This window comes from Coenobita brevimanus, chromosome 76, assembly GCF_032717465.1.
Source record: "Coenobita brevimanus isolate Jiangsu-jjx chromosome 76, ASM3271746v2, whole genome shotgun sequence".
Classification (NCBI taxonomy): domain Eukaryota; kingdom Metazoa; phylum Arthropoda; class Malacostraca; order Decapoda; family Coenobitidae; genus Coenobita; species Coenobita brevimanus.
In genome coordinates this window covers 26,568,029-26,582,190 of record NC_137029.1, presented here as the reverse complement: position 1 = coordinate 26,582,190, position 14,162 = coordinate 26,568,029, and the positions used below count along the sequence as shown (strand labels likewise).

The 14,162-nt window shown below is 41.0% G+C and overlaps 1 protein-coding gene across 1 annotated transcript in view; it reads right to left on the bottom strand.

Annotated features, from left to right (window-relative positions):
- The window catches only part of LOC145408203 (neural cell adhesion molecule 2-like), a 684,210-nt gene that overhangs the window by 14,736 nt on the left and 655,312 nt on the right, over window positions 1-14,162 (bottom strand). Inside the window, exon 15 of the mRNA XM_080278958.1 lies at window positions 5,941-6,120. Coding sequence (XP_080135084.1) covers window positions 5,941-6,120 — 180 coding nt within the window. The remainder of the gene's footprint in view (window positions 1-5,940; window positions 6,121-14,162) is intronic.

Sequence of the window (14,162 nt, the reverse complement as noted above, 5' to 3'; positions counted from 1 at the left end):
TCATTATCATTATTATCATCCTTCTTATCATTACCATCATCAAGCAAAATTTTAAGCTACTGAGAATTATTTAACACCCTGAAAAGCTTGGCAGATCACTATTCCCCTACTTTTATCAGACCTATGTACAGTTTAGCGATAGTTTACTGCAGCCTATTTCCCACCGTCTACTCACTTGATTTGGTGCTACATTTTACGCCCAGACACCGCTGAAATTACCATCGGAAGGTCTAAGAATGTCGTTAACCACAAAAACTCTTAAGTATATTGATAAGTATATGATTATCTGCAGTTACTAAAACGTTGCAGAAATACCGTAAGACTCATAAATAAACTCTTGCAACGTAGAAAAATACATCCCAATTCTAGGCATAAAATCTTCAGAATGGCAATCCTGTTTGGTGGTATCTTCAGGCGACTCTACACTGAGTGACAAGCCTTTATTTTAAACAGGAAATCATTTACTACGCAGGGAGGTAGCCATATAATCAAATGCATGCCTTGTGGTTTATTAGGTTAAGGAGCTCCATCCGGATGTGGTCCTTAAGGGTTTGAATCCAAGGACTGGTTGGGGCTTATTGTTCAAATAATAGAGTTCAGGGAGAAAACTGCTCACTCTCTCCTTAAATGCCAGAACTAATTTGCCTAACCCCTGACCCCTAAACCCGATGGGGCAATAAAAGATTGGACAGAGAGAGAGAGAGACAGACAGACAGACAGACAGAGAGGAGCGATTCCTCTTTGGCTGGTTGTACAGTTGATACCAATAATTCCCTTCGACTGCACTGAAACTGAGTCCAAACGTAATGGAATCTCGCTAAACTTGCAATAATCAAACGAAGTGAAACATGGACAGAGAGAGAAATAAGTGTCTTCCCAGAATTTGACGATTACATAACGAAAAAGCTGAACCATGTGAAACACGCATTAATAAAGATTGGGTTTTCATTGTACTTCGCCAGTTGTAAATATTCTTCAGACGAAACTGGGAAGATAAGTTATTTCTCTCTCTGTACTTCGTTGCATGAGAATACGATGATCCCCACATTATAGTATGAAAATGAAGGCTGGAGTTTACTGGAAGCACACATGTCAAAGTGAGAGAAGTGGAAATTAATTATCTGAGAAGAGTGTGTTGAACTACGTGGAGGGACGCGCAGAGTGACAAATGAGGAAGGTCTGGAGTTTTGTGTCGTTGGGGATGTGCTGGAGAGTGATAGGTGGAGGTCCCAGAGATGTTTAGGACATGTGTAGCGAATTGAGAGTGAATGATTGACTCGGAGAGGGTATGTTCTTGAGGAGGAAGGGAAGGAGAAAGGGGGAGAGAAGAGATCGGGGATGAGGTGGAAAGGTTTATAAATAAGATTGGTGTGAGATGGAAAGGGGGCAGCTTGATGGTAGAGGGCAAGGCGACGTGTAGGCGATTTGTTTAAGTTTACCCTTCCGGGATTAAAGTATCTTCGTATCCCTTCATTAGCTAGGAACCCCATAAGTGTAAAGGGATTAATGACCGCGACTGTACTTCAGCGACCTACATAATGGACCTGAAATGATATGAGGCTGCCGGTTTATAAAATATGACCCTAATATTGGGCCCCGGCGGAGCTACTGAAGTCAATATATATGCTAAAAGCTGGTCTTTCTCACCCCTCAAAGGTGCTCTGGGGAGGATATGAAGCTGAGGGGATAGGTGGGGGGGAAGGGGGGATACTCACATTTTTAACCTCTCCACTATCATGTCACTCTCATAACCTTTCCACTATCACGTCACTCTCTCAACCCCTCCACCATGACGTCACTCTGAACCCCTCCTCCATGACGTCATTGAACCCCTCCACCATGACGTCACTCAACCACTTCACTATGACGTCACTCTCTTAAGCCTTTCATCATGATGTCACTTTATCCCTCCACTATGACGTCACCCAACCCCTCCACTCTGACGTTACTCTCAACCCCTCTACTGTGACGTCATTCTGTTAACTCCTCCAATACGATGTCTTAATAATTAAAGGATTCTAAAGTTTTTCGTCATTAAATAGGGCAAGGCAATATATTTTCTGTGTTGCAGTTTAACTGGCATTATAACGCTGAAGAGAGTGAAGAGTGCGTTATTAAAGAGGACAGAGTATGAATTAAAAATATGGAGAGAGAGAGAGAGAAAGAGAGAGAGAAGAGAAGATTCAGAGAAGAGTGAACTAGAATATTCGACACGTTTAGGGAGAAGAGGGGAATGGGAGGAAAGGGCAAAGGAGGGAGAAGAATACTCCGAGAAAGTTAGCCAAGCTAGTAGCTGGTGTAAGTGTTTTTAATTATACTCGTTTTACTCTAACTTGACCTAAAAATTGTCGCCTCCTCATCTTCAGAATTTGGTGCTAGTCATTAAGAAGTGCCACTGAATGGATGGAAGTCAGATCAGGTTAAATGAGGTTAGGTTAGAATGAGGTAGAAACGAGGTAGTGAAAGTGGGGAGGTCTCGCAAGCTGAGTAAAATCGTCTGAAGGTAACAGGAACTTAATTATCTTCATAGCTGAGAAGAGGCAAAGTATTTAATCTGTCCAGAAATTAATATATCCTACCAACATGTCATAAAAGTACCCCCGCTAATACCAATACACCAGCCCTGTATGAGACAGCCCTAGCATGTATTCTATATGGACGGTGGGTGTTAGTGCCGAAGTGGTGACATGTGGAGGTGTAGGAGGACTACTGGGCCTTGGGATAGGTTACTGCCCCCGAGATATAGGCCCTAAAGCCTTTGCCCAGAGTCGGACACATTAAAAAAAAAAAAAAAAAAAAAAAAAAAAAAAAAACCTGTAGTCCCTAGCTAGCGGACGTAATTTTCGTTTCATTCCTGCATATTCCAGACGATTATAATCAGTATGGGATAGATTTTTCCGGCTGGAGGTATTAGGCATACCTCATTAGTACTTGCAGCATTCCAATTCTTGCAATATTCCAGTGTTTGCAGTATTCCAGTTCTTACAATATTCCATTTCCTGCAATATTCCCATTCTTGCAATATTCCAATTCCTGAAATATTCCAGTTCTTGCAATATTCCAATTCTTGCAGTATTCCAGTTCTTGCAATATTCCAATTCCTACAAGATTCCAATTCTTGCAATATTCCAGTTCTTGCAATATTCCAATTCTTTCCTAAGCTGAATAAAATCCTCTGGAGACAGCAGATTAAAAATACAACAGACGAAAGACGGCAACTCGAAAAGTCTCGTCTAAGCTAAAAAAAAATAATCTATAAGTGGCATGAATATAAAATGCGTCATCGAAGTGAAGGGGTTAATGTGGCCTTGCTAACGTGTGGTAAATCTAATGTGGAATAATAACCTGTGGTCTACTGGTCAGGCAAGTGTGTCTTTTTTAGTAACTAATGTGAAAATTACAGAAGTGTGAAAAAAGCAAGGCGAGAGTGATGATGGTGTGTGTGTGTGTGTGTGTGTGTGTGTGTGTGTGTGTGTGTGTGTGTGTGTGTGTGTGTGTGTGTGTGTGTCAGTAAGGTGCGGTTGGGGTGGGAATGAGATCGAAGAAATGAAAACAGGATGCTTTTTTTTTTTTTTTTATGCAAGGAAAATGGAACCAAAAGTCGGGAGCCCGTAAACCTTTCCTTCCAGGAAAAAACAAAAACAGTACAACAGAGAGCCAAATTCAAGATCCGTGCATTTCGAGATGCCTGGACACACTGCGTTTGAAAGACTGGAGATCATAGGAAACAGGAAATACAGACAGAGGGAGACAGTTCTAGAGTTGACCTGTTGCATAAATGAAGGACTAGGAGTAACGGTTAACTCTTACATTAGAAAGCTGGACAGAAAAGGGATGAGAGTTTGTTGCTAAACGGGTGCTACACGCCCGTCGTAGTGGTGAAGGGGTGCAAGCAGATAGTTCAGAGCAGCAGTGACCACTGAAGTAGCGATAGAAAAGAGATAAAGATGCAACAGTGCGGCGAAGAGACAGAGGTTGAAGGGAGCCAGTAAGAGGAAGAGAGTTAATGAGACGAAAAGCCTTTGACTCCACCTTGTTGAAAAGAGCCGTACATGGGGTCCTCCCCACCCATGAGAGTTTTACTTTACGCAGGGGCGAATAAAATATGTATAAAAAGTCAACAACTGTGCGGGGGCAAAGAAAGTACGGAGTCGGCTTAGCACACCCAATCTCTTGGAAGCAGATTTTACAAGAGATGTAATATGATCATTCCAAGACGAATCCCGAGAGATTGAAACCCCAATTATGTTTATAGATGATGCAGGATTGATCTGGATATTATCAAACATTAGCGGGAGGTGGATGGGATGTGCGGTCATGAGATGTGAAGCTAGATCAGGTTAAATGAGGTTAGGTTAGAATGAGGCAGAATCGAGGTAGTGAAAGTCGGGAGGTGCGGTCGAAGTGGTGGGCGGGAGGTGCTGGAGGCCTGACACTAGAAGAATGACCAAAAACTTCCCTAATGGAATAACTCGGGGCCCCCGCCAGATAAACGTAATTTTCCGGCAGGCAGGGCAGTGCAGGGCAGGGCAGGGCAGAACATTGCAGGCGTGTTGCTATGGCCCACTCATTGTCCTCCCCCACATCCCTGCTCTTCAGCCTTTCTTTCTTCCTTTCTTTCTTTTCTTTTTCTCTCCCACAATCATACCCACACCCATGGCGTATTATACGTATAAACTTATATGTACGCATCCACAGACACACTAGGACATAGAATGCATACATGTAAACATTTTTATACATACAAGGAGCACAGACATTATAGATTGCCTGCATATTCGTAGATGTGTACATACACACTCAAACAAGCAGACAAACAAATAAGCAAAAATAAACAAACGCATAAACACACACACACACACACACACACACACACACACACACACACACTAGGCATTCCCTGACACACGAGTTTATTTATGTAATTAATTTTTCTCTCTAGTAATTTAAACACTCTGTCTCTATTTATCAAGCGACATTTACCTAACCTGATATTCCCCCTTTTTTTTATATCGTCATTTATTTTTTTTATGAGCTTCTGTCACTGTCTCGTTCTCAAGTTGCTGTTTATTTTTGGTCATTTTTCAGGCGTTTTCCTACTTTAATTATTAAATTGTAGAGGTTGTGTTTTTCCCTTGTTTTTCTTTTTTTTAATTCTTCAGTTGCCTTTTTTAGAGCTGCTATTTCTCTGTTATGTCAGTTTGTGTGTGTGTGTGTGTGTGTGTGTGTGTGTGTGTGTGTGTGTGTGTGTGTGTATGTGTGTGTTCAGTTATTCTCAGTTTTCATAGTTTTTATGTTTTAATATACATGCACTACTTTTTTTTAGTTACCGTTACTCTCTTTTTTTCATTGTTATTTTTTCAATATATTTCTGGTACAGACGTCATATTTTTAGCCAGTGTGTCTGTTATTTTTCATAGTTTTTTTTTTCTCACTTACAGTATAAAATGAGCATGTGTTTTTATTATGCATTACTTACTTTTATGTATAAATTAATGGCATTCTCTAATTTTTCATAGCTTTTATTTTCATTTAACGACTGCATATAATTTTATCAGCTACACTTTCCTTCCCACATACATCGCACCATCATCATCTGCACATCAGTTTTTTTTTTCCCCTAAATTTCTCGCTTCACTTACAAAACCTGACAAAATTACTTATCTTTCTCATCCTTATAACGCTTATATTCGCTCACATTTCTTTGGGAACTCAGTGTCACATGCAGTAAAAATTAATTAAATGCTTCTGTTTGTAAGAATGAAAACGAAGTAATTTATTTTTTCTGATTTGTTTTGTGATGGTTCTCTTTTTGTATTAAATTTTAGCTTTATGCTCTCCGTCACACCATCACCATATACCATTTAACTACAAATAACCACACACACACACACACACACACACACACACACACACACACACACACACACCGCCAAATACCTGTAACATCGGGCTTGTTGAGCTTGGTAACACAGTCCTCGGTGTTACGTAAGGTGTGTGAGCTTCGCCTTCCTCTCGCCCACCACACGCCCACAACAGCCAGCCCCACGCCCGCCACCACGCCCACCACCACGCCCAACACCCACACCACACGCTGAGGTTCCGGTCGCGATGGTAGACCTGTGTGGGGGGTGGGGGGGAAGTATCATGATTAGAGAAGTATTCGTAGCACCTCTTCGTAAGCTATTTATTTTACCTACTGTATCTAAATAATCTCTCCTACGTTGCCTATATGGTTCTAATATCGGCATAATTAGCATCAGTAATATACAGAAGGATATTGTGATTTAATTTCCAGAATAAATCGGTAAGATATCTGCGTTGCGAAATCTCCAAACCCACCAAGAATACGACCCTGTGATACCCTCATTTTATATTATCAACGCCACGAATGAAGTGATAAAAGAGGTAAAATTTTGAAGGTTCGTCCAGCCATCCAATATGAGAAGTTTTGCAGTGGTCGTCTATCTCTCCATCATCACACTCCTACATCACCGGACAGACTGTGATGAAAAAGCGCCATGCCTATTTCAGTAACGCATCGGTACCTCTCATGTAAACTCATCCCTGCAATAGTTGGGTTCGATATCGTGACCATGTAATCAACAGTTCACCTTTTGCATAACTAATTTCCGTCTCTTAATTACTGATATCAAGTTGTAATAGCACCTTCAGTCAGAGATCTTTATTTGTTTGTATATTCTCTTGATGTTGCCTGACGATTTTATTCATCTTAAAGCAAGCATCCTCATAATGAAGGAAATTAATAAAGACCACGGTATTTAACTCCGCTATCTTGATAAAAGGAAATCTACATTATCATTCTACTTCTTTTTTTTTTCTTTTTTTGCTTAAGGGTGGAATAAAGCAGGATCCAGAGAACAAGGAAAAATATAATATGATATTGGGAGAACTATCATCAGAGTGCCCTGTGAAACAGGCAAGATATTCATTATCACATATAATCTAGAACAGCATGAACAGAATATAAAATGTCATTAGTGAAGGGATGAACACTACACACACACACACACACACACACACACACACACACACACACACACACACACACACACACACACACACACACACACACACACACACACACACACACACCAGTACACATGATGAAAGTAAAGTGCTGAGGGATGACCACAAATAATTGGAAAAATGGAAAAGGGAACAGAATTACTCGTGCAGTCTTTCTGGTGCGTAGTCACATCTGTGTCTCCCATTAAATGCTGCAGGCTTTCATAATACCACTACTGCTGCCATATCTAGTTGAATGATTTTAATACGCGGTCTGTAACAGCATTTCCTATGGGGATGGAGCAGTGATTATTCGGAGATAAATATACTGACTCAGTTTTGAGTAGCTATGCATTGAAAATTTTATATTAATAATGTACTGTACCTTTAATACATTCCTAATATATTCTTTGTAATATTTTCATCAGCGAAATTTTAAAACATATTTTGGATTGCCTCCTTCCCTACGACAGATTTCCCTTCGTATTTTGATTGCTATAATTGTTTTGAAAACTCACTATCGCACCGAAAATTTAATATACAGTACACTGCATCTCATATCCTGAATTCGAAAAATCTCCTCGGAGCTGAATTTAATCGTCTGGTGGTTGCAAAAAACAATAATGAACACATAATACTGAGGGGGTTAGGGGGTTATCTGTGTTTTGTCGCAGACCAAAGGACGTTTCCCAGTAGCTAGTAAACTCGTCTGGGAATACGCAGACCAAAAACAGGGGAGTCGTCACCAAAGTGTAGGGGTTAAAACTGGTAGAGAAAAATTTTTAGAGTTGACACGAAAGGAAATTTTTCATATCTGACACGATGATCCCGATGACATGCCTCACTAATTGGCGGTACAGTCAGTAAACAAGAGATAACACACACACTGTCCACTCCCCCCTTCCTCCCTGGTAACAACTCTCTTTTGTTGCAGGGTAATGTCTCCCCCCCTCCCTTCCTGGTAACAACTCTCTTTTGTTGCAGGGTAATGTCTCCCCCCCTCCCTCCCTGGTAACCCCTCTCTTTTGTTGCAGGGTAATGTCTCCCCCCCTCCCTCCCTGGTAACCCCTCTCTTTTGTTGCAGGGTCATGTCTCCCCCCCTCCCTCCCTGGTAACCCCCCTCTTTTGTTGCAAGGTAATGTTTTTGGCATACACGGAAACGAATTTGGATACCCTGCCTGCTACCTGCGTCAGTAAATGGCAGCGATGTAGTGATGAATATTTACGAATTATTGTCTGTTCTTTATCCAGCAAGAAAAGCGAGCCTCCTTAGATGAAGACGGGAGTGCTTAAGGAACGTTATAGGCTGGCTGCCATTAAGAAATTATCGTAAGGCGATTAACAAGACGTTCAGTCGTTTAGAGGAACTTACAATTGTTCTCACGTCCTATCAGTATGCCACCTATTGAACCACGGACTTGTGAATTCAGCTTTACATGTCTGCCCTTCCCTTCCACCTCCACTGCCACCTCTTGAATGTTTCCCCTCTCCCTTGGCAACTGAATTCAGACTATATTCACAGAGTGGTAGGAGAATCAATATTTTTTTCTGATGGACGCAAATAGACAAACCAAGCTCTGGGTAATTCCCCTTTCCTCTCTCCGGGAAACGAGATAATATAAACGTCCCTGGATTAGAACACATAATGCTTGTTTTTCCTGGCTCTGAAAATATAGCATTAGTTCAACGGAAACAGTTCGGTCGTAATATGGAATGCAGGTAAAAATATTCCTATATCGATATTGGACTACACAGTCATTAACGTTTATTTACCCCTGCACTACAATGGCGTCTTTTTCGTTTGTTCTTGCAATGACAGGACGATTTTCTTCATGTCAGGAGAAACCTTTCGTGGTGTGAGGGTTACAGAAAATTTCCATTAACATTTGAACAGTTTCCATCATCCTTTTATTCGTGGTACCGCCATATATTACCTGTCTTAAGAATGACATCCAGTAATGAAATGGTTAATGGTGGTGATATACAGTATAAATGGGCTACTTGAAATTTAATGTGCATTGCCTACAAGTAAAGAATATCATCTACTAAAGTCATATTATAAGTATTATTGTTGTGGTGCAGTTGACATCTAATGCTTTCAGTACGATGGCGCCGATTTTTACTTCATCTTTCTTTATCAGATGACTTCATGTAGATTAGGGAAATTATTTGGTGGTGAAAGGGTTAAAGGAGATCATTCCTGTCCATCTGAGTTCTTGAGGTCTTGTGTAATTTAAGTAAAACCGTCGAGTAGTAGCTATATAAAATTATAAAGTCTCTTGTGAGCTGAATACAATCGTTTAACATTATTCAGAGATCTCTAGCTAAAGGGGTTAAAAATACTCTTCCAAATTGCTTATCTCCGGGCAAAATGGGTTCCTCTCCCTACTCAACCTCACTCTGGCAAACACCCCTGTTACCAATGAACTGCTTCCCCTTAATTACACCGATATTTATACCCAGCTTGAGATGAACATATTACACTGTCGTTGGGGTGGAACGCTTGCAAAGATTGATGGCCGCCTCCAGCCCGAGCACCCGGCAGTATCTGTATATGTATTAATCTTGCATATCCTCTGGTGAATGGCACGCGCAAGGCATTGAAAAATCCGAAGCGGCGATTGCTGTGAGGTCTATTCATACACCTCATATACACACACACACACACCAGTGCTGGGACGGGACGCCTTCAGGTGGTGGCACCGATGTCACTGTGTGGCCCAACTGCCTGGTTACACAGACGTCCTTCAACTACTGACGTATTCCGCAAAGGAGGATGGTGAACTGCAGAATGGCATCTTTAGCCTGCAGTCCACTGGGTTCATGTTTCAGATGAACCAGGGATTACCACTATCACTGCTGCTGCTGCTGCTACAACTACAACTACTACTACTGCTGCTAGTACTAACACCAGACGATTTTATTCAGCTCAGGGAAACTCCAGATCTGCAAAAGGTCACAGAAGTGGAAAAAGCAAGTCAGGAGAGGAAAATAAAAACGGAAAGGACATGTAGTGGAAAAAACGTATTTGGTTGCTAAAAAAGGAGGATTAAGTGTATAGATAGCAAGAGGAGGAGGAGAAGAGAAAGAAGAAGGAGAGAGAGAGAGAGAGAGTCGTCACAAGATTGAAGGGGTTTACGCTCTCAAGGTCGGGACAACTCGAGAATTGAACTCCGGCCAACCTAAGACGATTTCATTCAGTCTGGACGGAATCATCGGAGCTTGAGATTAAGAGACGCAAAAACGAAACAAAAGTAAAGAAACAAGGAAAATAAAAAGAGGCAGAAAAGTAAATAATAAAAAGACAGAAAAGGAAATTGAAAAAAGACAATAAAGGGAAATGAGAAAAGCCAAGACAGAAAAGAGAGCTGAAAGGGTGAAATAGCGTGTGAAAAACATACTCGAACAAGATTTAAAAAAAAAAAAAAGGGAGGATGAAAATTAAACTGCACATGTATCCGATGATGAAAAAAAGAAGCAAGACAGAAAAGGGAAATGAGAAACTTGAGACAGAAAAGGGAAATAAAAAGAGGAAAGAACGCGTGGAGAAAAACATACTCGCACGATGTAAAAATAGGGGATGAAGATTAAACTGCGCAGGTATCCAATGATGAAAGACTCACCTGGGACCACTGACCGGGCGAGGTGTCCCATACCTGTCACCTTTAGAAATTCATTGCCCAGGCCTCTACGCTAATATTTTATCTCGCTGTCTGTCTGTCTATCGATTGATTTATCTAGTAGTCTATCCACAGTATGTCTCAGTCTGTCTATCTGTCATTCTCTCCATCTACCTGTCTATCTATCTATCCATCCATCTATATGTCAGTCTGTCTGTCTGTCTGTCTATCTATCTATCTGTCTGTTTATCTGTTATATCCGCTTTTCTTTCTTTTGTTCTTTCTTTTATTCTTTTTCTTTTTTTGTCTGTCTGTACATATATCCATCCGTCTGTCTTTTCTCTCCCTCTTAGTTGTAGAAATTTAGCTCTCTGACTCTATGTATATACCCATCTTTGTAACTCTCTATCTATTCATCTCTTTATCTGTCTCTCCTACCGTCTAACTATCTGTGTATATGTCCTCTATATCGTTGTTAGTTTCTCTCTGTAAAGTGGCAGGCTGATAAAAAAAAAAAAAAAAAAAAAAAAAAAAACGCTTCACAGATCCTAAAAAAAAAAAAAAAAAGGACCTTCCCTTCTCCTTCATGATTTAAGACATAGCCCCTTCAGTCCTCTGTCTTCCTTTTTACCTTATTCTCTCAACCTCCATGCGATTGTATTCAGCTTGGGGGAGACTGTAAAAGAATGAATGAAGGATGTACCCAACCCTTCCGTTTTGAAAGTCTACCCAACATTAAGATAGAAAGAGTTCGTTTGGAGGACGAAAAATTACAGGTGTTCTTTGGTCACAGGAATCCTAAGCGACGGCACATCAGCCAAGATCTTGCCGTCAACCTTGTTAACAGTGATTGTGGCCGATGGTAGACTGTGAAACGCCGAATATCAGCGTACTGGCCGAATGACTGGCAAAATAATACTTCATAATGAAGGCCTTCCACGAAATTTGGGTAGTTTGCTCAGAATACTTGATAGTAAACGGTATCCACGATAATCATGCAGTGTTGACACAGATTTACTTCCTGCAAACAGTTTGACATGTGAAGATGCAAGTTTTTTTTTATTCATGCCACAGAGTCCAGTAACTCGTAATGTCTTATAAATGTTAACCTAATTTGAAATGCTGCATTGGATTATCGTAAAGAACCTAGTGACGTCTCCAGTTTAAACAGTTCGTCCTCAACCAGACTTGGTGATGTGATGAGGGTCCCAGTCACTCAGGACATGGGAATTTAATGCGATAATTGACGTCTCTTGGTATAGTAGGACGGATCAGCCAGGCACAGGATTAGGGGTTTTATTCTGTAAATGTCCCTTAAGATTAGGTTAGGTATGGTTCGTTCGGGTTTGGGTAGATAAGGTTAGGTTTGGGTAGGTAAAGTTAGGTTCCGGTTTGGTTAGGTTGGTTTGGGTTGGGTTGTGTTGGGTTACTTAAGGTGAAATGATGTTAAGTTACCCAGTCAGTCAATAGAAGATATTTGACTACGATAACTGCGGTTCTCGGCTTCAGATGGATGAATTAGTCAGCCACGGACCTTTGAGTTTGATGTGACAAAGGTCTCTTAGTGTTAGGTTAGGTTAGGTTGGGTTAGGGTTGGTTAGATTGGATTAGGTTAAGCTGGCATGGTCTCTTTGTTCTTGCATCTTCCTTACACATTAAAGTTTTTCTGTAATTTTTTTTTTTGTATTTTTAGTGTATTTTTGCTGCTCCAAGACTTTTATTGACCTTAGGAGAGTTCTCTAGTACTGACGCGGAAAAAAAAAAAAAAAAAAAAAATCTCTGAGGCTGATTCAAATCTCCTAGAGATGCCAAGAACAGAAGATGAATAAGCACCTCTCTCAAATCACAGTGTTGTCTTCACATGTTTTTACTGTTTTGTTGTGAACTCGCCGTCATTTTTATTCTTCACTGTCTCTTCCACTGTCTCTTTGGACATGTGGAGAGAATGGAGAATGAAAGACTGACTAAGAGGGTGTATGTAGGTGAGGTGGAGGGAGGGAGAGGGAGGGGTAGACCGAGGATGAGGTGGAGGGATGGAGTTGAGAGGTATATGAGGGAGGGGGGGGGGTGAGTTGGGGGGAGGGTAGTCAAATGGTGGGTGACAGAGTGACTTGGAGGCGTTTTGTCTGCGGCCACCCTTTGCGGGATTAGGGCGTCGGGCTATACATAGATAGACTCTTCCACCTTCAATTTCATCCTGTCACATTTTCACACGTTCTCTCTCTCTCATTCACTCCTCCTTTCACATTTTTATCTCTTGAATGTCATTATTTCCACTCATGTTTTTTCTGCGGGGAGGATCTGACACTGTTATATTTTTCGCACTTTTTCAGCGTCACACTTTCTGATTTTCACTCTACCTCACTTTCACTCTCTCCCTACCTCACTTTCACTCTCCCCCTGTTCTTCCACCGCACTCGCTCCTTTAATGTGAGTAATGTCAGGGTCGATAGCAGCCGTATTCAGCCGCTGTCGAATGCTTCCGCGCCATCGGCTTTCCGATCGCGTGAACAGAGAGCTACATCACGGGGTTCATTACTCAAAATTCGGTCCGTGTGTGTGTGTGTGTGTGTGTGTGTGTGTGTGTGTGTGTGTGTGTGTGTGTGTGTGTGTGTGTGTGTGTGTGTGTCTCTCTCTCTCTCTCTCTCTCTCTCTCTCTCTCTCTCTCTCTCTCTCTCTCTCTCTCTTGTCTAGACACATTCATTTTACTCCGCTACCACTAGATTTATTTTGTTTGTCAGGAAGTTCCTCAAAAAATGAAGACGTTAATGGGGGCTAAAACTGTCCCCTCCAATTTCAGAGTCTCTTAAAATTGGACTAAATGGTCTGGAAAAAGCAAGAATGAAATTAAATACGACATCACTGCATTCAAGGGTTAAGCATTTCCTTCCTACCTTCTTTCAGACTTCATTTTCATTTTAGTTTCCTTTCATTCATTTCATTTTGATTTTAGTCACCCCAACACCGGACGAATTTACTCATCATTGTGGATTTCTAGTAGTGAACGGGTTAAGAAGGCTGTGGCTCTTATTTTCCCAAGCACCATTTCCACAGCGATTTATTTCTGGATTTGACTGGTTAATATAATTTGATATCTTACGTATGCAGGGTGTGGCGATATTAGATCATTTAAACAACACAAAAGAAGATCATGACCTATAATAAGCAAAATAAATCGGTTAGGAAAAGGTGTTGCGGAGCTTCTTTAGCCAAAGAGAATGCGGGTCTATGTCTAACTCCTTCAGTTCGAAAAGCCTGTCATCAGCTGAAAAAAAAGTGCCCGAAGAATAAGATTTTAAATACGTCATTGGATTAAAGAAGATGATCCTTTATAAATACGTCATTGGATTAAAGAAGATGATCCTTTATTAGCTGGAGATCTTTGCTAATCTGAATTAAATAGTTTATACGTGAAGCAATTGACCATGTCCCTGCGGTAACCATTTTTTTTTTTTTTTATGCGGGAACACCTCTTGGAGTGGCGCCGTCCATTCACGAGATTCATCATCATCA